The sequence below is a fragment of the Argiope bruennichi genome, chromosome 7, assembly GCF_947563725.1.
Source record: "Argiope bruennichi chromosome 7, qqArgBrue1.1, whole genome shotgun sequence".
NCBI classification, from domain to species: Eukaryota; Metazoa; Arthropoda; class Arachnida; order Araneae; family Araneidae; genus Argiope; species Argiope bruennichi.
In genome coordinates, this window is record NC_079157.1 from 105202504 (window position 1) to 105226172 (window position 23669).

Here is a 23669-nt window from a genome sequence, read left to right on the forward strand (position 1 = left end):
ATTAATTTAAATTCTAATTAAAAATTCGAAAAATTGCTCCGAGGTGTACATTTTCACTTTCCAGAGTTTATATATGCGCTAAATTTAACATATACATACTTCCATTCTTATTATTAGAAGAGATAGAGATTTATTTTTTCGAATGCTTCTGTTAAGAGACGTTACTACCATGTTGAATTAGTTACTATTGAGATTCAGTAACTTAATTGAAAGGATCGATAAAAAATTGAAATAAAAATAATTTCCACCACTATTTCTTAGCTAAATTCCAAGTTGTTTATTTGGTAAATTGCTGACTCCGATGTCTTACTTGTTACCACAGCAACGCCAGAATCAATCCGCGCTCCAGCACGTTTTTCACAACAAATCAGGTTATATATACAGTTAACAGCCAAAAATATTATTGCAATTAGCAGACCTCGCTGTGCCCTTGCAATTTAAATTGCAGACAAATAATACATACCCCCCCCCCTTTTTTTCCCCCACACACAAGAAAACAATACTTCCAAACTAAAATAAACCATGTATGATGCACTGTAATTACTAAGGTCAGTTTCATATCACTCCAAAGTTAACCATTTTTAGATTTACGGATGGTGGGGGCTGGGGCCCCAATGAGCCGTAATCCCTCTCAACAATGAATTATTGCAGTGAGTTAAAGGAAAATATTTAAAAATTACAACAATGCTTTAAAAACTTATAACATATAATGTAAAAATTAATAATTATTATTTGCCGTTACACTTCCATTGCTTTCTGCAGTATTCTGTATGTGAAATTTTGTTTCATTCCATTGGTTAGTTATAACTGCAGATGCTTCCAAATACGAAATATTTAATGACCATTAAGATTAAAACTTGTTCCTTACTGTATATGCTGTTTTCATGCATAAATAGTGTTATCTTATCATGATACTCATTGTTAATATATTGTAAGAACGCCATGTGGAAATATTTTCGCATTAAGTCATAATTAGACAATTGTCTACAAATTTCCGTCCGGAGAACACGCGACCAAGCCGAGAATGACACGGATTGCTTTTTGATAGTGTGTAATTATGTAATACATTGGAGTGTGCCCATTTTCTTTAGTTGAACAGTCGCGTTCAGCCTCTAATTATGAAGACGAAAACCAGTTAATGTTTGTGCAGGAAACCATTAAGACGTTATTATTATTTTTATTATTTCGCTTTTCTGTCAAGGATTCATTTTATATTTACTTCTTTCGAAATGTTGTGACAAAATGTAGGTGTTTAAATGCTTAATTATATTGATACATAATTTTTTTTTATTTAACTCTTTGGAGCAATTGATTATAAGCAATGCATATCGATATTTCTTTTTATTTTTATGTATGCGAAGCATACCAATTATTGCAATTGCCAAATTGCAGACTTTAAGGCTTTTTGAGTCCGAAATAACATTTTTGGAATTATGTCTGCCCATCTGTCTGTGAACAAAATTTTTGAAAAAGGTAATGAAATTTGATTGGCGATATTTACATCAAAGCTATATTGATTTTTCGACTATATCTGCGAAAGATAAATCTTATTTGTCTGTACATGTATATGCGAACATGATATTAACGCAGTGAGTTCTACGTGTGAAACAGAGTTTTATATTTTTATTGGATTCTAGAGCAAATTCGATTTCTTTAATGTCTGACACTGTTAATCTGCGTATTTATGTAAATGTGAATGCTATTGTTCTAAACCACAACACGCTAGATAAAAGAAATTTGGTATGTTGCTTTGAAACAAAAGTTCTTTGATTTTGTCTCAAATCAGTTAAGGTCTGTCACAAACTTTATATGCAATTTACCAAATGCATTATACTTTTACATATAGCTAACAGATTGGAACACAAAAGGAAAAGAGTTATATTCTCGCTTGTTGTGAAAATATTAAATGCAACTTTTTTTGCTGTATTAAAAAAAAAAAAATGAAAGAAGAAATGAAGAAAACTCAGGATGAGTTTTAAATGACATCTTTTTCAGCCGACTGAATCAAAAATTTAATTCAGAAATTACAGTTGTAGTAGTAAAATCACTTATCAATTTTCATTTATTTAAGTTGTTGCACTTTTCACTTATCAGGTTTATATATACGAGAATGTATAGACCGTTTTGCATGTTTTCTAGAAAACTACCCTTTTTCTTAAGCTTCAAACTACAGCTTGCAGAGCATCTTAAATTCTTACAACTAAAATAATACTCCAAGCAATTTAGAATTCCATCGGCTTTTTTATTCTTTCAACATAACAGCGTATTTTACAAATATTGCCAGATTCCAGAAGGTTTACAATTGATCATCAGCTATTATACAAAAAATAAACGAAATAATATTAACAAAATATGTTTATCAAAGAAAAAATCGTTTGCTTTTACTTTTTAATAATATTTTAACAAAATAAAAATGGTAGCAGTTATAAAATGAATCTGAAAAGGAATCGTCTGCTAAATGTCTATTAACAGATTTAGATTATGATATTTACCGAACAGACCAGCAGGAAGTCAGCGTTTACAGATTTAATTCAAAATTTCATTAAAATACATCGTATGGTAAAATTGTATATTAAATTTCATTTATCTAAGTGCTTATCGGATTTGTGTGCATGCAGAAGTGCAATTTCATAGATGGTTAAAATTTGGATGGATTAAAATTTGACACATTTCTACTTTTTAATTGTCAAAACTGTATATAAAATTTCATTGATCTAAGTATACATTATGAGCTGTTGTGTTAACATGTAGTCGAAAGTACAAGCCGCCGACTCCTCCAATAATAGGGTACCTTTAAAATTTGAAATGGATCGACATTTTAGATGCCAAATCCGTGTACCAAATGTTTTATGTCTAGGTCTTTACGTTTTGTAGTTATCGCAGTCATTTATTTCTATTCGGACACCAAACAGATGGACTTCCTCGTAATGAATTTTGTTCAAAATTTGATAGAAAATAATTAATTTGACGTAAAGTGCATATACCAACTTTCATTTATCTAGATCTATTTACAAACAGTTATAATTACAGAAATGTGTTTGTGAACTCAGGTGGTCTAAACTTGGAGATTCGTCAAAAACTCGAAATCAATTTTTTTTTTAAAAACTTTATCTTTGTATACTTCGTATATAAGAACGTAAAAATACTAGAAATATCTTCCACTTTTTACCTGCAGTTTGAAAACGTAGTATTTTTTAATGGGTACATTTACTTTTTTCCCCAAAAAATTCCCATAAGCCTTTTCCTACCGAATTCCACATACTTATTATTCGACTCAGACACTCACGTTTTTACTTTCATCTCTGAAATAGAAAAATTCAATCCACTTTTCCAATGCATTTCGCTTTCGTCTTCGAAATATTTTTTACAAGAATTATTTTATTTATATATTGTTTATTTTATTTTATTTTTATTTTTCTTACGCGTTCTTAGCATCTTTGCCGGCGCCTGAGGCAAGCGAATCCGTGAGAAAGAGTAACCAAAAACCGTTTCCATGGTGATAGAATTTGTTTCTCTTTTCTCTGATTCGCAGGAAAAGTTTTCCATGGGATTAAATTCAACACCATGAAATATAATACAGGGAAGGGATTTCATGTACCTTTATTACAAACCGTCCTCCTTCTGTAATCTTCTGATGCAGCAACTAGATTGTAATCTTTTGTATCCAACCATCCGTCGTCTTTTTCTTGTGAGCTGGAGAGATTATCCTGGATATCATTTTGAGATTCGATTGTACTTTGAGCTTGAAAGGGGACAACATTTTAAGACTTTTGGCATATTTCTGAAAGATCCCATCGGATATTTTTGAAATAAGAATCATCAGAATTGGTTTTATAATAAGCTTATTTTATTGCGTTATTAACCGCCTTTGGCGACCGTTAACTCGCCGGGATGAATGATTGCTTAAAATTTTAATTGTCCTCTTGCGGTTACAATGCCTTACTATGCACGTCTTTGTATGTGTTTCTGTCAATTAATTTATAACGTTAAGAAGTTAAATATTTTATATAACATAGCATTAATTATTAATGGTTACTGTAGCGAGATATTTTTACTTTTTCAGATACATAGTATAGAGAAAGTATAGTATCAACAAAAAATTCGAACTGGAGATTTTGACGAATCTCCACGTTTTAGATCTCTCTCAGTTCGAAAAATTCATTTTTGGAAAATTTCTGTCTGTGGCTAAGATAACTCAAAAACGCTTTGAGCTAGATGGTTGAAATTTGCATACGGTCTTTACACCAAATTTGCTGATTTCTATCAAATTTTGAGTAACATTTGTTCAGGAAGTCCATTTGTTGTGTTGTTCGAATATAAATTAACCGGATTATTACAAAATGAAGACAGCTAGGCACATAAAATTCAGTGACCACTTTTAACATAATAACATTCCCCGTTTGCCAGTACTGACAAGGCATTTACAGCCAGCTGTGTTGTCGCTGTTTCTTACTAAACTCCTCGAGATAGCCAGATGGTGGATCTTTTCACCTGGGTGGTCTCGCATCTGTTCATTAGCGACTACAGTGAAAGACCACATGTGGAATTCCTCGTCCAAGAGGCATTGATAGTACCTTCAAAGAGAAAGAGGTGTCCAAACCTCTGGATGCTAAATGCTTCTCAATGTGAAAGGACCTTCCCACGACTCACTGGCGCCGCTGTGAGAGCATATTGCTGAACCCCGATTGGCCGAAAGAGAGCTCAAATGACCAATGTAAATTAAGAGGCGGAGATTGTCGCCGAAATAAAGTGCGGAAATTATTTTTTTTTAGAAGAGAAGAAATGAATTGCAGGCAGACGGTTGGACTACGCCCACGAGTTCGGAGTCCGAGAACCAACTGAGTTTCAAGAAAACCCTTCAACTTCGACTGTTGTGTCTCCTACTACTGGTGTAAATAACTATTTATTTAACCAAGATTAGAACAAGTTGTTCTTTTGTATATATAGGGCCGTAAAATAAAGAATTGTCTGGAAATTCTGCTTCGTTATTTGATCAGTTTAGATCAAGACATTACAACATCTATAGTGTAGATATCTGTCGAATTTTGAGGCAAATCTACTTGTGAATTGATTGTTTGCCGGTCAGTCCTTTCCGAAACATGTAAATGCGATGATTTAAAAACTCGATGATTTATATGAATTAAATTTGTTATGGGATTTAGTAACTACAAGTACAGATTTGTGTGAAATTTTTGTTTCAATCGGCTGAAAAAAACATGTGTAAAACAAAAAATGGTATTTTTGTATACTATTAACACATGCCGAGGATTAATCGCCAAAATACTCACCAAGGCGCGATAGATTTAGTGAAAAGGCCAAATTCACGCCAAAAGTTAGTATTTCGTAACTACTGCACACTAATGCTATTTAAAGCGTTCTCTGGCATGACAAATTATTTAAAGAGTATGCGAGAATGTTTTGGGGAGACTATTCCCTCTGATTAAACTTCAAATTTTAATTCGTACTATTTTCAGAAACCTTACGCCATTCTGTTCACTTTACCAAGCATTTCCCTTATTTTTTGTTAGGCCCCCTAAAATTCTTAAAAAAAGGGTGTACTTGGCTTTTTCTAACCTAAAACAATATAAAATTTGACATTGCTCTTCATGTTAATAGTGTTTCAAACAAAAATTTAAATTTTTAAAAATATTTCTCTGAATTTAGCAAATATATTGCTTGTTTTCCTGAAATCTGTTTAGCCAATAATGACTAGTGTTAAGGACAAGATAGTGATTCGGATTTTCTTGTTGATTCACTGATGAAACACGTCTTCCTTAACTTATTTATGTTGCTAAATTTTACTTTAGGAAGTACGCAACGTGAAAGTAATACAATCTTCAAACAAATTTTGTCTCAAAATCCTGTTGAATCTCTATGTCTTAAACCTGTCTGAACACATTTTTTTAAAAATTTATGTCTGTTACGTATACGATAAGAAGTTAAATGAGTGGAATTTGATATTTAGTCTTTAAACCAAAATTGTAAATTTTTATCAAACGGATGGGTAACGGATTGGGTGTCAGTAAGAAATTTGTTTATGTACTGAAAACGATTCAAAAACACATTAGGCATATGAAATTATTCAAATGGATTTATTATCTAATTGTAGATCTGTTTTGGGGGTGATTATATGTAAGTCTGTTTCATCTGCTGTATGTTAACACAGAAACCATAATGGAGAACATTCCTTCATTCCTTAGCATTTGGATTTATCTGAATAACCGTATCGTCACGGAATTTATTGCGAGCTTATGGTAAACTCATTACAGCTGTCATTACGATCGGCCCCAGAGCCCAACACCCTCTTACAGAATTGCGATCTGTTTTTCGGAATAAAAGTAACTTTACCTTTGACTAGTATTATATGAACCAAAGAAACTAGAAGCAACCTTCATATGGGAGTTTCTCCTCACCATATCTGAATTCCTCGACCCCCCCCCCCGCGCACTACCACCAATACTACTACTTTGTGAAAGCCATCTCCGATCTGCTTTAGCCTATAAATTGACTTGAATGGCCAGACCTCCAATGAACGCAAAATAATTCTCGTTACGGCATGACCCATGCGTTCACCTTTCACAAAGAGATGTGATCCATCATCAGAGTGGACGTAACCTTACTCCACACCATTTCTGTTTCTTATGGCAGCTTCTTGTTCTTCTTCCTAATTGAGGTGTTGACTTTTACCCGATGAAACATTGTGACTCTAATGTGCAACAAGAAGGATCAGATTAAGACTTCTTGACGCTCTCAGGTAGAGCAAGTTTTTGGATTTTGTCTCTCCCCTCCCTAAATTCCAAAAGGAATTGCTCTTTTATTACATTTAATTTAGATTATTATATAAGTAATTTTTAATGATAAATATTTTTGAAGGCGAAAGAGCAAAACATGAAATTGTGGATTACCTTGTCGAAGGTTGGTTCCATCTTAATATTTTAAATTTTAAAGTAATCTAAAACTAAATGGTAAAAAAGTTGCAATGCTTCAAAAAAACAAAAAAAATTTAAACAATCTGTTGATTAGGGAGTCGGTAAATAGGGAGAGGAGGTTGGAGCGCAGGCAAATATAAAAAATTAAAAAAAAAAAAAAATGAAAATTTCGTTCTGAAATTTTAAAGAAACACGGTTTAGAAATGAATTTTTTAAAAATTATTATTTGCACTAATTCCTATACACAGTCCTTGCAAGGCGAATGAAAGCACGAAGTAAATTTCTCTAAAATTATCGCAAAAAAAAAAAAAAAAAAAAAAAAAAAAAAAACAGCAGCGTTTTTTATATTTATTTACTTGTTTAGAGTTATCCCTAATGGCTAGCTATGAAAGGAAATTCGGCGTGTACTCTTCACATCACGATTGCAGATGCATATGAAATTTTAGATAGTTATTCAAAGAATAATTTTCCAAAATGCATGTTCGATTTTCTGTATCATAGAATGAAATTTGCCATGTCATGTTGAAGAAGTTTGTCAAAAAGGAAGTCAACAGAAAAATGCTAGTGTGCATCTGACAGAATAAATAAATTATGCACTTTTGATTTTTGCGGCATTCCGGTTTCAGGATTTCATTTTAGTACGAATTGACAAATCAGCAAAATTTCTCTGCAACCATGATTCGGAGATTCAAAATTTTGCAGAATTTGAACTTCGATCCTGTTTTGATCACTTTCAGAAGTGAATTTGTTTTTAAAAGGCAATCACGAACTGTTACCTTTGGGAGATACAATCTCTCCTTTTCTTCTTAGATTAAATTCGGTGTTAAAATTCTCCCATTGGATTAGATTCAGTACAATGGAATATATGCTGCGAAGGATGACGATAATCTTGTTACAGTCATTTAACTTTAATCGGATAATGCATCTAAATACCACACTGTAATAATTCTGCCATCCATTGTTTTTATCTTTTAAATAAAAAGATAATCTCTGTTTCTTTTTTTTTTTAAATTCTTTTATATTTGCATGCCTTTTCAACAGGCTTAATGACATTCTTGTTAAGTTCTGTTGCAGAAAATTTCCCAATTTCTATCACTTTTGGATATTTGCTTCGAGTATTAGTTCGCTAAAATATATGAATTCTGCCTTTTGACAGGCATATTTTCTAGGATAGTTAATTCTCTTAATTAATGCTTCCGCTCTAATTTTCTCTTTATACTTTAGTTTTATTTTCTAAATTATTTGCTATGTTTTAATGGTTACATTAAATTGAGGCAATTATTTCCAATTTTAAGGTGAGTAAGTTTTATTTTCTATTCCTAGTGGAGCTGAGATGCCTATATGTCTATAGATTCTTTTATGACAGGTTTTATGTTGTCCCGTAAATCATTGTAAATTAATATTAATAATTTCTGAGAATTTTACTAATTCCAAAAGGTTACGATTTTCCCCTATCCCTGTCATAAAGGGGTTGGAGTCCAAAAAGCTATGACCTGCAAGCTGAGTTAGTTCCAGTATATGGGATCATGTTATATATTCGCAAAACTCTCAAAGGAAATTAGCCCATATTTGTGTTTTGTTTTGGAGAAACCTCCAAATTAAGCCAGCCCAACCTCAGGGAATAATTCGTTGCTGAAAATGCATCTATCTGTCATTGTTTATATAATACTGATTAAGAAAACATAACCTTCTTCCTCCGATTCATATAATTCAGCCATGGCATTATTAACTCCATTATGTTATTGGTAGACTTTTACATGCTTATTGTTTTGTGGAGACGTTTTGCCTCGGATAGATATGGCTTAGTGTGTATGTTTAAAATAAATAGAAAACTAAAGCACCTGTCCCTAGACTCAGCCACTGATCCTGTTTCTCCAATTTTTCATATGAAACTCGAAAGTTTATGAAAGCCCATGATGGCTACATATTACATGAATGATTACCTGCCTTCCGCCATCTTTCATTTTCAAGAGAAGTCTCAAAAATCTCTCGTCCCAGTCACAATCACTGTACCAATTTGGTTAAATTTTATTTCATACTAGCCGCCTTTGGCGACCAACCGGTTCGCCAATCTTAATGTTCGTTAAAATTTTAATAATTAAATATTTTATGCAATTTCTACTTTAATAGCTTCTTCATCAAAATATTTTAAAACTTCAAATTTTGATTATCATATAATTCATTCATAATATTATAAAGGCCTTCAGTCATAACGTAATATGTATCTCTTTCATTTTCTGTTAGCACCCGTAGAATTTATGCTTTAAATTAAAGTGGAAAGAATTTATCTTCAATTAATATAATAATATTTTTTACTGAAACAAAGCATTTTTTTTTTATAATCTGATTACTGAAAATAGAGTCACTCAGCGTTTAAACTTTATGGGCACTAAAGAATATCTTTTTAAATTTATGTAATATCTCAAGAGTTGGTCAACAAAATTTTCTTAGATTCATTATGAGCAGATCGATTAATTAACAATGTTTAAATTTAAATGCATCAAACACTAAGAAAATAAAACGAATCGTTTAAAATAAACGGTTGAAAACGGTAGAATTTATGCTTTAAATTAAAGTGGAAAGAATTTATCTTCAATTAATATAATAATATTTTTTACTGAAACAAAGCATTTTTTTATAATCTGATTACTGAAAATAGAGTCACTCAGCGTTTAAACTTTATGGGCACTAAAGAATATCTTTTTTAATTTATGTAATATCTCAAGAGTTGGTCAACAAAATTTTCTTAGATTCATTATGAGCAGATCGATTCATTAACAATGTTTAAATTTAAATGCATCAAACACTAAGAAAATAAAACGAATCGTTTAAAATAAACGGTTGAAAACAGGTTTTAAAAAAACTACTTAAAAAACGATGTACTTAAAACTATAAGCATATACAAAAAATATATAACTAACATAAATACAATTTACTTACAAAAGCATGCAACTAACCCAAAAATAATTTAATTCATCCATTGATAACGTTGTCATGGCAACAATCAGAACAGAATGCGCATGCGTGAATTTTCTTCGCCGGTTACGTAACGCAAATACGTGATTTTTTCTACGCCAGTTGGGGTAACGCTATGCGGATTAGAAATTTTTAATTTTCTTTATTCTGTTTTATTTTAATTCAAAATTACTTCAGAATGAATCTGAAAGATTGATTCATTAACAATGTTTAATTTTAAATGCATCAAACATTAAGAAAATAAACAGAACCGATTGAAATAATCCGCCGAAAAATTTTAACCCTAGCCTCATTACTGTTGGGAGAAAAAAAAACTGAAGCCTTTCTCGTTTGGCGCTGGGGATAATGGAAGATTTTTTTGGCGGAAAAGTTGGCGGTGGGGAAAATGGAAGATTTTTTTGGCGGGAAAGTTAGTTTTTAATTAATAATTAAAATTCTAATTAAAAATTCGAAAAAAGAAACCCCAGGTGCACATTCCCAACCTCCAAGGTATATATGTACCAAATTTGGTAGCTGTATGTCAAACGGTCTGGCCTGAAGAGCGCCAACACACACACACACACACACACACACACACACACACACACACACACACATACATTGATCTTTATTATAAGTATAGATGAAAATTGATGACTCCTGGGTATTTCGTCAATGATCTCTGTTCTACTCCGCACTCCATTTAAGAGAGAGAGAGAGAGATCACAGAATGAAACTAAACTGACTAATTTTTTGCCAATTAATCTCTCTACTTTGTGTGAATAACTAACTCATTAGAATGCTCTATATTTATTGTACAATTACAATTGCAATTTAAAATTTTATTTCCATTTGATGTGCTAAGACGTATTCTATTCCAAAGTCAGTTAATATTACTAAATTTTTGCTATTAATATGATGAGCAGATGGTTGATCGCCGAAAACTATTAGTAAATCTAAAAACAATAAATCTTGAAGAATGAGTGTTTTTTTTATGAAAACAGCATGCTTGCAAAGCAACTTTAATGATTTATTCTGCAAACGATGATATTTGAATATAAAATTATATGAAAATAGTTTTTGTAATTCTTGGTTTCCTTTGTTTCTTCTTGCCAGAACAATGAAGATATAAAAGCTATCTCGCATTCGCGTGTTCTGCCTCGCTCAGAAAATCTTTGAATTCATCAGGAATAATACTAAAAAAAGTTATCTTGATTGTTCTTGTTTTTAAGTTAGAGAAAAATGTTCAAATAATTATCTCAAAAAATTTGAAAAAAAAAAAAAAAAGTTAGGGAATTGGAATGTCATCTGCAAGAAATTTAGTTTTAGTTCTTTAAACTTTTAGGGGAAAATGACTATTAGGGGGAAACAAAATAATTCAAAATTAAGCAAGTCGCGTCAAGGTATCAAAACAAATTACTTTAGAACAATAAGTTTGTTCTCTTCGTTGATACATCGATTTTTTTTTTCTCTTTTTTCATTCACTATAAACAATAACATGGTTATATATCAAAACGACACAAAGAATTAAATAAAAAATTGCATTAAAAATATTAAAATTGGGGTTTTGAGATGCGTCGAGCCACCTTAACGACCAGCTATGTGCAAAATATTATGGCTGCGAAGGCGATAGGTTTATTTGTCTGGACGCCACAGACATGTGCATAAACATTTCTTTCTGTAAATATGGATGGCAATTGTATGTTGGTATTTGAAATACACTACACGTGTAGAAGAACTTGCAAAATTCATAGAGTTTTCTAAATATAAAATGATGCGCCACTTATGGAAATTTTTATTATATTCACTTACGTTGAATTGTTCTTCATATAAAATAGTGCTGTATTTTTTAAATTGGTTGAAATGATGAAAAGATACTAAAATAAGTAATAATTCATTCATTAACCTAAATAAACAATTGAATTCTTCACCACTTTTCTTTTTTATATGATAGTGGCAGTTGTCTTGCATGGCGTTTAAAAAATTAATGTTGTATCAGCTTGCTTCCTGTTACTTTACATCGTTACCCTTTCAGTAAATTGAAGCCTGATAGATCTTATATTTCTTTGCTATAATTTAAATCATTCGTATTCTGATTTTACCATTCTCTTTATTCCTTTTCATATATTTTTGTTGTAGAGAAAGAATAGTAGGTGCCTGGAAAAAAAATTCATGAAGTCTGTATTTTGGAGAAAAAATTTTGATGTTGAAGTAGTAAATAATTCACAATTAATTAAAGATGTGTAAATAATTTTTATGATTATTTTATTACAGAATCCCCTGTAAAATAACACAAAAAGCTGAATATTTAAGTAATCGATTTTGTTAAACAAAAGTTACCAAGAACATGATTATTTCTCAGTCTATCGGACATTAATACAAAGCCGCCATACAAAGAATTACTGCAAATATCGAATAAATATGTAGGTAATTAGGTAAAATTAAATTGTTTAAGCGTTCGTAAAGAATTGTATTTAAACTAATCGAATTTTTATGTTCATATAAGCGAATAAATTGTCACATTGAGAGTTTATAAATATGCTAGTGATAATGTGCATTTATATAATATGTTTGTTCTACTTTTACAGATTTCTTATAAAAAAATTTCTTATATAAAAATGCAGTTTTTTATTTTATAACTCTTGCTTGCGCGAATTTCCGTTTTTAATCGAGTTACAGAATATCATATAGGAAAAAATGTAATTAGCAGATTTTTTAAAAAAAAGGTAAAATTTATGAATTATTATATTTAAGAATAAAAACAAATTTGCTTTGAATATTTTTTTATTTTCATGTATAATTAATTGATAAAGTAATGTTCATAATTATTTCATTCTATATGTCAATAAGGTGAGTTTTAGCTGATTTTCTGTTATCAAATTTTACTATTCAAATGAAAAGGTAGAGAAAATTATGCTAAAGCGATGTAAATATATTTTCAATACCTCGAAAGGTTATCATTTTTGTTTTATTTCAAAATAAGAATTCGTATTTGGTGCTTATTTTTCGTACATTTGCATGTTGCCAGTTCTAGGAACATTAATATTCTCTGTGAAAACGAAAAACTATGACCGGAGAAAATTCTCTTTAAACGGAGCAACTGGTGCTGCGGCAGAAAATCGTTTGCATTTGGAATCCTGGAATCGTCTGTTTCCCTCCCTACCATCTCGGAATCCCTCCACATGTTTATTGCCCGAAGGAATGTTACCGAATAGGAATAAGGAAATAGTAATACGCGTCCGAGATGAGGTAGAATCGATTTATCGACTATTTTTTCCCCCGACTCCTACGCCCGGTGAATCCCTACGCAACGATGACGTCATTTTCTAGTTGAGTTCGCGAATGACGTCATTATTTGCTCATTCATTCATAGTTTCTGCGAAACTTCGGTTGTGGTCTTCCAAATATTCGCCTTTTCATTCTTCTCGCATTCCATACTCTCTTTTACGGGATAGGTGGAATTTGCATATAATGGTGGTCTGAAAATGGAAAAGTCAAATTTGATATCGGAATGTTTTAAGAATAAGCAAGTGTAATGAAAAAGACGTTGTTGGACTTCCAAAGAGTACCACTTTCTTGTGTTTTACCTCATAATAGAAAATGACGGAAAGTTGTGAAAGAAAGTTAATTAGAAAATTAACAAATGAAACAATTAGAATGCCATATAAATATTTTGATCGTTATAAACAAGCAAACAGACAAAAACTTGTTGCCAAAAAGAATAAATTAAAATGTAATTGATGCTTTTGAATATAAATATATTATTTCTATATAGCACATTTTTTTAAATGAAATTAACAGAAGCTAATTCCAAGTTTTTATATGCCAAGATGAATTTTGATGGGTACTTACATTGGATATGTACGAGATTATTGTACTAGGCATAATTTTAAAAATCCAACATAAAGTTAATCATATTTTTGATCATCAAATGAAAATTTGTCAACTTTTATAAAAAATAATGAAGTTAATCCTTTTTATCAATCATGTTGTTCTTCGAGAAATAATATAACTTTTTATATTTCTTTTATGCACTGGTTTCTATTAACTGTAATTCATCCGTTTTTGTAGACAGATGAATGTTTTTCAGAGGCAATTTTTTAAAATGTTTCATTATGGAATTTTCCTTAAGAACAAAAGTCTAATTTTTCCTATTATTAACGTAATCTCTTCGTTGTAGCGTTAAATCTAGACTGTTAAATTCATCATCGCATATTTTTCAAATAATGTATTTTTCTTTCGATATTCTAGGAAAAAAAAAAAAGAAAAGAATTATGTGATTTTACAAAATTTTTGAACGTTTGATTTCCAATATCGGGAAGGAGGGGGGGGGGCATCACTATCTGCATTTTTAGGATGGGGACGGGGTTATGGAAGGACAATTTTCTTTATGTCATTTATTTAATTCACTTAAATGCAATTCATACTATTAATACAATTAATGATTTCATAATAAGCTTCATTTAATATTATCGTTTCATAAATTGAATATTCAATAGAACACACATTATTCGAGAATTCATATTTTCCATATTTCCTCCAATAAAAGTTTTGGAAAAAATTCAGACAGTTTTTGACAGTTTAGGAGAATAATATTTTTTAAAGACTATTTTTCTTTCTTTGAAGAAGACTCCCCTTTTATACATTTCCGTGTTATCGGAGATTACTTTTCACAGTCTTATGTCTAAATTGATCTTTGTTAGCATTAACAGACAGAATCGAGCTACCACTGTATTACATTTTTTTTTGTCTATTATTTCTCATTTATAGAATTAAAAACTTTGTCTTTAATAAATTAAATTTAATAAAAAATGCAACAACAGTTGTTTTCCTCATTGCAGAGTGGGGAGAAAAAAGTTGTTGCGTTTTCTAAATCTTAGTAGAATTAATAAGGAAAATAATCGAAAATTTTAATTTATATGAAATGATAAATATTATCATTTTATTATTGATGGCCTGTAAGAAAAATGAATATTGATAGAACCTATTTGTTTGGTGTTACCTTCGAATTCCATACACAGCTCTGTATTTTTGCCATTGTTCGTATAAGGTTATTAATAAGAATTACAATCCTTCTCCAGCGCTGACTTGGTTGCACTTTTTCGGAACTTGAGAATCGTTGTTATTTAAGCGAGGTTTTCATCGAGGGAAAAGTTAAATTGAGCGATATTGAGTAAATAAGTTAATTTTGCGAATACCTGAATGTAATATTCTAAATTTTAATTTGACGATAGAAGGGACTTGCCATTCAACTCCTTATTATAATGAACTCTCACAACTTGATCTTCCTACCGACCGGAAGTTTTAAATGGCTGTAATTAATCTCGAGCTATGCACATCGTTGTAGTATTTGAACTGGATGAAAAACCTAATCTGAATGTCATTTAATACTCTTTACCTATTTTGTGAAAAAATTGAATAATTCATTAGTATTTGGAAGTCATTTTAAAAGTTCCTGAAATACATTAGCATATTATTCATTTCATTATTTGAAACGATACAATGCAGAATGCAATTCTAAATTTAAATGATATAATCATTACTTACTGGTAGCATTTAATGGAATTTTCCTGAAGGATGGCTTTATCTATAATGATTACTGTATTAAACAAATTTTGAATCGTATTTCGAAGCGCTATGATTCAGATTGTGTGTATAATTTGAATTTCTTCTCATAGAAAGAATATGCATTAGGAGCAAAATAAAACTACTTTCTAATTCATTTATTTCTGACTGAATGTATGATTAAAATTCTGAAAGTATCATTAAAATTTTTAATTTGTAATCTTATTTAATGACTGTATTTATGTAATTTTTTTTTTCAGCGTGGGATGGCCCCAGTGCTCCGTCACTGTCCTTGCCTCCGTCCCGAGAATGATGATGTTCGACTTTTAGAGTACAGTCATTCAAATCTTGATGATGTGCCAAACGAAGTGTTCGGTTATGAAAGGACCCTAGAAGAATTGTTTTTAGATGCCAATCAAATTAAAGATCTTCCACGAGTGAGAATTTTATTTCATAAGAAAATCTTATTATTTATTTTGCTTAAATTTTTAAAATAGAGTATGTAAAAGAAGCGTAAGTTGGTAGAAGAGCTAAGAGAATTTAATGTTTAGTATTGAACCATAATATTTTACTCAATTTTTTTTTGCAATTTTTTACTGAACACTTTGTTAGTATGAACGGCTCTCAGTGTAAAAATTATGGAAGTAATTGCTGATGCCATTATAAGAAAGATTGGTAAACAGAAAGTGATTTTAAGAACAGTTGCAAACTCTGTAAGTGAACAGATAAAATCATAAGTTGACTACTCCGAACCATAAGGCACATGGTTGAAATTGAATGAACGGACCATCGCGATAGCAACACTGGCGGGAACTGTGGTTGAGCCCTAAGGGCCACCACTGGTCACGGTACAACCCTTCCCTTGAGAAGTACGTCCTGTCACTGATTGGAGGTAGCCTACTCCCACATTTTTCTGTATCCACGAAGGTGACGAGAACTAACCACCATATCGGAAGGTTCTCATTCTCATTTTTCAGGTGCCCCCCCCCCCCAGTGGAATAGTAAACAGATAAAAACAGAAATTGAATTTTTAAACATGAATGTTTTTATGCATCCATGAATAGTTTCTAGAATTCAGATTCAAACATTTGCATATGTACTCATTATGTGAAATAATTAGATAATTTCTACTCGCTTGATTTTTTGCAAGTGCTTTTCCTGAGTATGTATTAAAAAAAAAAACGATATTATAATAGAACTTAGAAGAGAATGAAGTATTAAGAATGTGCACACCATAAAAGCCAATCAAAATTGTTTTGCTATTACACATAAATAACAAGATTAGAAATTATAAGTTTTTTTAATTTATACATTGTTAAGTCTCTGGAACGGAATAATCAGTTTGTCATAAAAATCTATGGTAAATGGATGAAGAGTTCAGGTAATTAACTTATTCTTTAATATAAGTTCATTAATATGTTTGCGAGCTGAACATTCACTCTAAATTATTTTTTAGAGAGAATTTTTGATGTTTCATTTTTTAAATTTATATGCTAACACAACTATTTACATAAATTTCAAAGGATAAACATTTTAAATGCATCTATTTCTGTATTAATTGTTTGGGATGGAATTATTTTGAATGACAATGAATAGTTTATTTGAGTGTGCATATATTATTTCTTTAACTTTTATTTAAAATGCTTTGTTTGATTAATCCATACTATAGTGATTATTTAGAACTTTGCTCCTTAAAAGTACTCCTTTAAAGTACAGTTCCAAACAGTGCACCATTCTCAATGTTTTTTGATTTTGATAATAAAAAAAATTAATAATATGATGTGCTTTTTTGTTTAAAAGACAAACAAGTTGTATTTTTTTTAATTCTTTAAAGCATAATAATGTACCTTTACAGCAAATGAATAATTTTGTAAATGTTTAATATCATTCCTAACCTTATTTGAGTGGCAGTATTGTAGTATCAGAGAAAGAGCATACATTTCAAATAAAGAATTATGAAGTAACAGTTGGCAAAAAATATAAATTTGATGCCAATGGATATCAGCACATCACTTTCTCATGCAGTTGCGAAGTTGAGCCAGAGTTATCTGAACATGGGACTAACTTGTTCATTTTGGTTTGAAAGATGTTATGTTCTAACTCAATTAGCCACTTCTTAACAGTTATATTGATTTCATTTCTGAAGTAAACATTTTCTCTGACAAATGCTTCTTCATTTGTGGAAAAATGAAATAAACACAAGGTACCAAATCAGAGCTATATCCTCACTGCCTGATACAAAAGAACATCATTTTTTGACATGTTGTTTGTTCATTGCTTATACATTATATTGTTTATTCACATGCAGAAACATTCATAGTCCATACTTCTCTTTGCACTTCACTAAATTAGAATAATCACATCTGTTGCTTTTCTGTAAATAATGATCTGTAAATAATGATAATGTAATTCATAATGATTTCTGTAAATAATGATAATGTAATGATTCTTGCGACATTTTTTAAAATTTTATCTATCAACCTGGTAATTTAGAATTTAAAGTAAATAGCTTTGTTTTGTATTGTAAATGCTTTTTTCTTCCACAGCCTTTATTCCACTGCCATGGTCTAAGAAAACTAAATTTGAGTGATAATGAGATTCAAACATTACCTCCAGCAATTGCTTCACTCATAAATTTAGAATACTTAGATATAAGTAAAAATGGTTAGTATCTTATCATTACATTTATAATGAATATAAATATATTTATATACTTTATTTGTATGTCATTAATAATGTTAAAAGTTATTTTGAAATGGTTTTCTTTATAATATATTAAATTTATTATATATATATTTTGCAGAAAATGACAAATACTCTTTTTAATGTAACATTAATATTTTTCTTTTCTTGTAGAATTAATTTATGTACCTAGATATAATCTTTTGAACTTTTTGTTACTTTGAAAGGAACATGAATATTTCTGTCATTTGTTTCAGGTATTTTAGAAATTCCGGAAAGCATAAAAGGATGCAAGTGCCTTACTGTGATTGATGCGAGTGTGAATCCTTTAGGAAAGTAAGTAATAACTCCTATTATTTCTTAAATGTGCTGAGATTTTTTATCATTTCTCTTCATTTTTGTGTTTTACTATCTGTTTATATGAGTTTGGACTTGAATTTTGGGTGCCTGCTATTTTATATAATGTTTATTAAAGCATAAAATAAATATGAAACAAAGAATTAGTTCCTGGTGTTAAATCTCTCATAGAAAATTGCAAAATAACAAAAATATTGAACAAGTTTTAAGTGATTTAAACTTGAGGAAACAAATACAATGAAAAATTTTGAAATTAATGAATCAAATTTAGTAAAAAAAAAAAAAAAAAGACTAAAATTAAGAGGAAAATTTAAAGTAAATAGGTTTAGTACAGTGGGGGGAAAGGATTAGAGATATAACATCTACATACATAAGAATATGCTGTTAATCTATGATGTTTACAGCCCATGAAAAGGCCATTGAAATGTCAGTTATTTTATAAATTTAATGCGTTGAGCCAATATACACAATTTTACGCTGATTATGTTGCTATCATAGGTTGCCTGTACTTTAATTTTTACTATAGCATTATCTTTTCATTGGATGGCATTAAGTTTTATATTCAAATTGCTCTTATTATGTTATCTAACTAATGCCTTTATTTATATTTGCTCCAACACAATGAATATTGACAATTAAGTAATAAATAAAATTTAAAAATATATATATAACAAAGTGGAATTGGACACATATTATAAAAAAAGTAGAGGGAAATAAACTTTTTGAACTGATTGTAAAAATGCTGTTGCTGTGCAACCATAATTAAATTTAAATTTTAGAAAGCATGTATATAATAAACATAAAATGAAAACACCTTTTCTGTTTTATTTCTATAAATTCTGCTAAAGATGAATACAACATTTATTATTTTCTCATTTATCATGCCATTGATAATTTTTCATTTTTATTTATTATTAGACTTCCTGAAGGATTCACATTTCTCATTAATCTACATGAACTTTATCTAAATGACACATTTTTGGAATATCTGCCAGCAAATTTTGGAAGGTAAATTTACTTGTATTTTATATCTATTGCAAGTTTTAGTTGTTAATAATCTTCCTTTCATTTTTATTGGTGATTTTTTTTTCTTTTTTTGTTTTTGTTTTTATGAATAATAATTTTTTTTTAATGAGAAATTTTTTTTTTAATGTTTAAAATGTGATAATTTAAATAGTTATTTAAATTATCACATTGCACAAATTTTACAAGCCTTAATAAGTTAATTTATCAATATAGATTTTTATTACTTTATATTAATCATAAAATGCTTATTGTGAAAGTTTGTATTTTCACTAAAATTAAATCTCACACTTTCTTAACTTTGTCATTGAATATTTTCATTATACTTGAATTTTAGATTAGCTCATCTGAGAATTTTGGAGTTGAGAGAGAATCATCTAAAGCTTCTACCAAAATCTATGGCAAGACTTGTTGAGCTCAGTAGGCTAGATATTGGGCAAAATGATTTTTCTGAATTGGTAAATAAAAATTTCTAAAGTTAGATTTTGATGTAATTTATTTATATATGGTTTAAATATGTAATTTTATTATCTATGTTTTCATGATATATTATTAAAATTTTATAAATTAATCTACCAAAATGTAATTAATAAATAATACATTGTTTGATTAACAATTAATAATTGAAAAGGAAAAAAAAAAAAAAAATCAATGAAATTTTGTATTAATAGATGTCATGCTACACTGTCTTATTAAAAAAAAATTGCACATTTTTTGACACTTTTCATACTTTTTTTGATAATTATTTATTTACATTAGTGATTTAAGATTTTTATTTCATCTATTGAATAATGTATATAAGCAGAATAATGTTTTAAAATTCTTTTTGTGTATCCATATTCTGAACATGCAGTTAAATATCTTACAAGCATACAGGAATGGTCTGGAATGTAGCACTTCTCTTGCCATGTAATTGCACCAATTCTCTCATTCTCTGTTAAATTTTTTTTTTACCTTTTTAAATTTTTTACTGTGTGAATATAAATCAAAAAATATGAACCATCTAAAGACTTTTTAACACACATGCACACACACAAATCAATGCATATCCAATCTGTTTATAATTTAAGATAAAGACATTTTAAACATAATTCTATTATGTATTCAAATAAAACTTTTACATTATAATAAAATATATTATATGTTGTAACAAATAATGAGTAATAATATTTAAGAAATGATGAGTATTGTGATAAATGTGCCTATTTATTTATAACCAGTTTCTGTATCTGACTTTATCCGTATTTATTTCAAATGTAAGTTGGGTTTAACTTGTAATCATATCTAATAATTTATAATCGACTATAATGTAATTTATACCAACAAAAATATGTACATATTTTGACACTTTTTATTTATTTATTTTGTATTAGGATAAAAAAAATTATTTAATCTGTTGAATAACATATAAAAGCATAAGAAGGTTTTCATGTACCATGATTTGATAAACCATGTTGTAGTATTTTCATTATATAATAAACTAGTGTATTTTCATTATCATTTTTTCTTACAGTTAAAGGAAATTGATAATTGTATTTTTTTCCCACTAGCCTGAAGTTATTGGAAGCTTACCAAGATTAGTTGAGCTGTGGTGTGACTGTAATAATTTGAACTGTCTTCCACCAGTAAGTATTTATGTCTTTTATTTTAAAAAATCATCTGGTAATAGTGCTGCGTTTACATACTAGCTTAATTCTTATTGGTTGAAATAATTACTATTAGGATTTGTGAAATTCTTTTGATTAGAATTCTGCAATTTTGTTTAGAATGCCTGTAAAGTTTATTAAACAAATACTAGACAAGTTCTTTAAAAAATTCATTTTGTGAATCAATAAATATCATTGTAATAGTTTTGATTGTTGCATTGTTACATGATGATGTATAATAATATATAGTAATTATGTTACATGTTTCATATTGCCTTTAAATAATTTTTATGTACAATTATGCATAGTTGCGCAAATTTAATATTCTATATTATAATCATTCTCTCTATATAATGAACAATGCATGGTATTATTTTGTTTTGTAAATAATTACTTATTTGATGTTGTACTACCACAGTTAAAACAGTTTTTGTCATCCTAAGGAAATAATATGTTTAAACTCATGTATTAAAGCATTTGACTGATTTTCACTTTTTAACCCCTTGACTTCTTCTATCTTTTAGTTTCTGGGAGGTCTTAAAAAATTAGCATATTTAGATGCAAGTAAAAATAAAATCTATGAAGTTGCTGATGAAATTGAAGGTTGTATAAGCCTTTGTGATCTTACTCTGTCATCTAATCGTATCAAAGTACTTCCAGATGGAATAGGTATATCACCTTATTTAATATGCTTATATATTTTATTTGTTTTAAATTTCTTATTTAAAAATACATAATTATTAACATTGCACTTTCTAAAAAAAATTCCTTAAAATTAATTTTTTAAGTTATTATTCTAAATTTAGTCTTTTTAAATATTTGAATTCGTATAAAAATTTAGTTTTGTTTAAGGGTGAAAATTTATATATTTTTAAGAACCATTGAAACAATGTTTTTAATGTTTTGTAAATATATTTAAAAATAATTTTTTAGATATTTTAAACATTTTAGATTTATAAAACAATATCAAATATTAAGGAAGGGCTTTTAAAAAATTTATTTGAAGAATTATTGATAGGTATTGAAATGCTTTGATTTTTATTATTTTTTCCATTTCATAGCTAATCTAAAAAGGTTAACAGTTTTGAGAGTTGATGAAAATCGAATGGTTTCAGTGCCTGAAAATATTGGAAAGTAAGAATCTTATTCTGATTCATTTATTCATTTGGTTACTTGTTCTTTAAATGAAATAAAAGATTACTTCAACATCATTGTCTTTCTTTTCTTCTAGTTTATGTAATTTAGAAGAATTAGTACTAAGTTCAAACAACTTGAAAAGTTTACCTCCTAGTGTTGGCTTATTACGAAACTTAAAAACTTTGATTGCAGATGATAATTTATTGGAGGAACTTCCATCTGAGGTGAGTCAATTTGTTAATTTTCGGCAAACTATTGTAGCAATACTTATAATTCATTTCTATATTGTACTGACATCCATAACATTTATCTTGGTTAAATAACTGATAAACTAAATTAGAACAATATTTTAGGGAATTAAAATTTGTTCTAATAAAGAGAGGGTTTAAATTATCAGATTCCAGTTACATTTTCTAAAGTTCATTATGACTAGACTACATGCAAAATGAATGAGAAAAATTAAATATATTATGATTTATCTGATTAATATTTTCTATTAAATTTAATATGGATCTACTTTTTATGTGCTAATACTGTTTAGGTGTATTAAATTTTATCCATCTCATTCTTTAAGTTTTGAGGTTATTGTATTCACTTGCTCTCATATAGAAAAACAGATAAGTTTCCAGTGTATCAATTTATTCAGAATTTAATAGAAATATATGCAAATTTAGTTTAAAGATCAAAGAAAAATTTCATCTGTTCTAGTTCAAAGCATTTTTATAAAGTTTGCAAATAGACATAATTTCAAAAATGTGCTTTTTGCAAAATCGGGGAGGGGGAGCTATATTTGTAAAAATCTCTTAGAGTTAATTTTTTTTTAACATTTACAATATTTTCCTCTTTGTGTATAAGAAAGTGAAAAGCATGCAATTTACAAGAATATATTTTTATGTGATTTCATTGTTACATTTGTGTATATAGTGAATCAGCATGTAAATATTTTTGATAATGAACATTTCTTACAAAGTCACTATTATTGTTTGAATTTTTGTATGTAACCAACTATACTTTTAAAGTTTATGAATTCATTGTTTATTATTTTTGTTTATGAAAACCATCAATTATATATTTTATGAACCTTGTATTCTGTTCTGTTTTATTTGGTTTTAATAAGTTTTGTGTTGTAATTTTCTTATAGATTGGAAGCTGCCTGAAACTAACTATTTTGTCTTTAAGAGACAATAAATTGGTACAGATACCTGATGAGCTTGGGCATGTCACTGCATTAAAAGTTATCAATTTAAGCGGTAACCTTTTACAGTATCTGCCATTCAGCATTGCAAAACTCCCTAATCTGCAAGCATTATGGCTGTCTGAAAATCAGGTGTTTATTTATGTTTTATTTTTCCTCCTAGATAATAAATTAGTTTAA

At 29.1% G+C, this 23669-nt stretch overlaps 1 protein-coding gene across 1 annotated transcript in view; it reads left to right on the top strand.

The window, feature by feature from the left end:
* LOC129975631 (uncharacterized) overlaps positions 1–23669 on the top strand; it is a 78105-nt gene that overhangs the window by 27745 nt on the left and 26691 nt on the right. Inside the window, exons 2-11 of the mRNA XM_056088715.1 lie at positions 15710–15886; positions 17996–18113; positions 18389–18467; positions 19407–19496; positions 19849–19969; positions 21062–21136; positions 21682–21826; positions 22219–22291; positions 22389–22518; positions 23436–23621. Coding sequence (XP_055944690.1) covers positions 15716–15886; positions 17996–18113; positions 18389–18467; positions 19407–19496; positions 19849–19969; positions 21062–21136; positions 21682–21826; positions 22219–22291; positions 22389–22518; positions 23436–23621 — 1188 coding nt within the window. The 5' untranslated portion in view covers positions 15710–15715. The remainder of the gene's footprint in view (positions 1–15709; positions 15887–17995; positions 18114–18388; positions 18468–19406; positions 19497–19848; positions 19970–21061; positions 21137–21681; positions 21827–22218; positions 22292–22388; positions 22519–23435; positions 23622–23669) is intronic.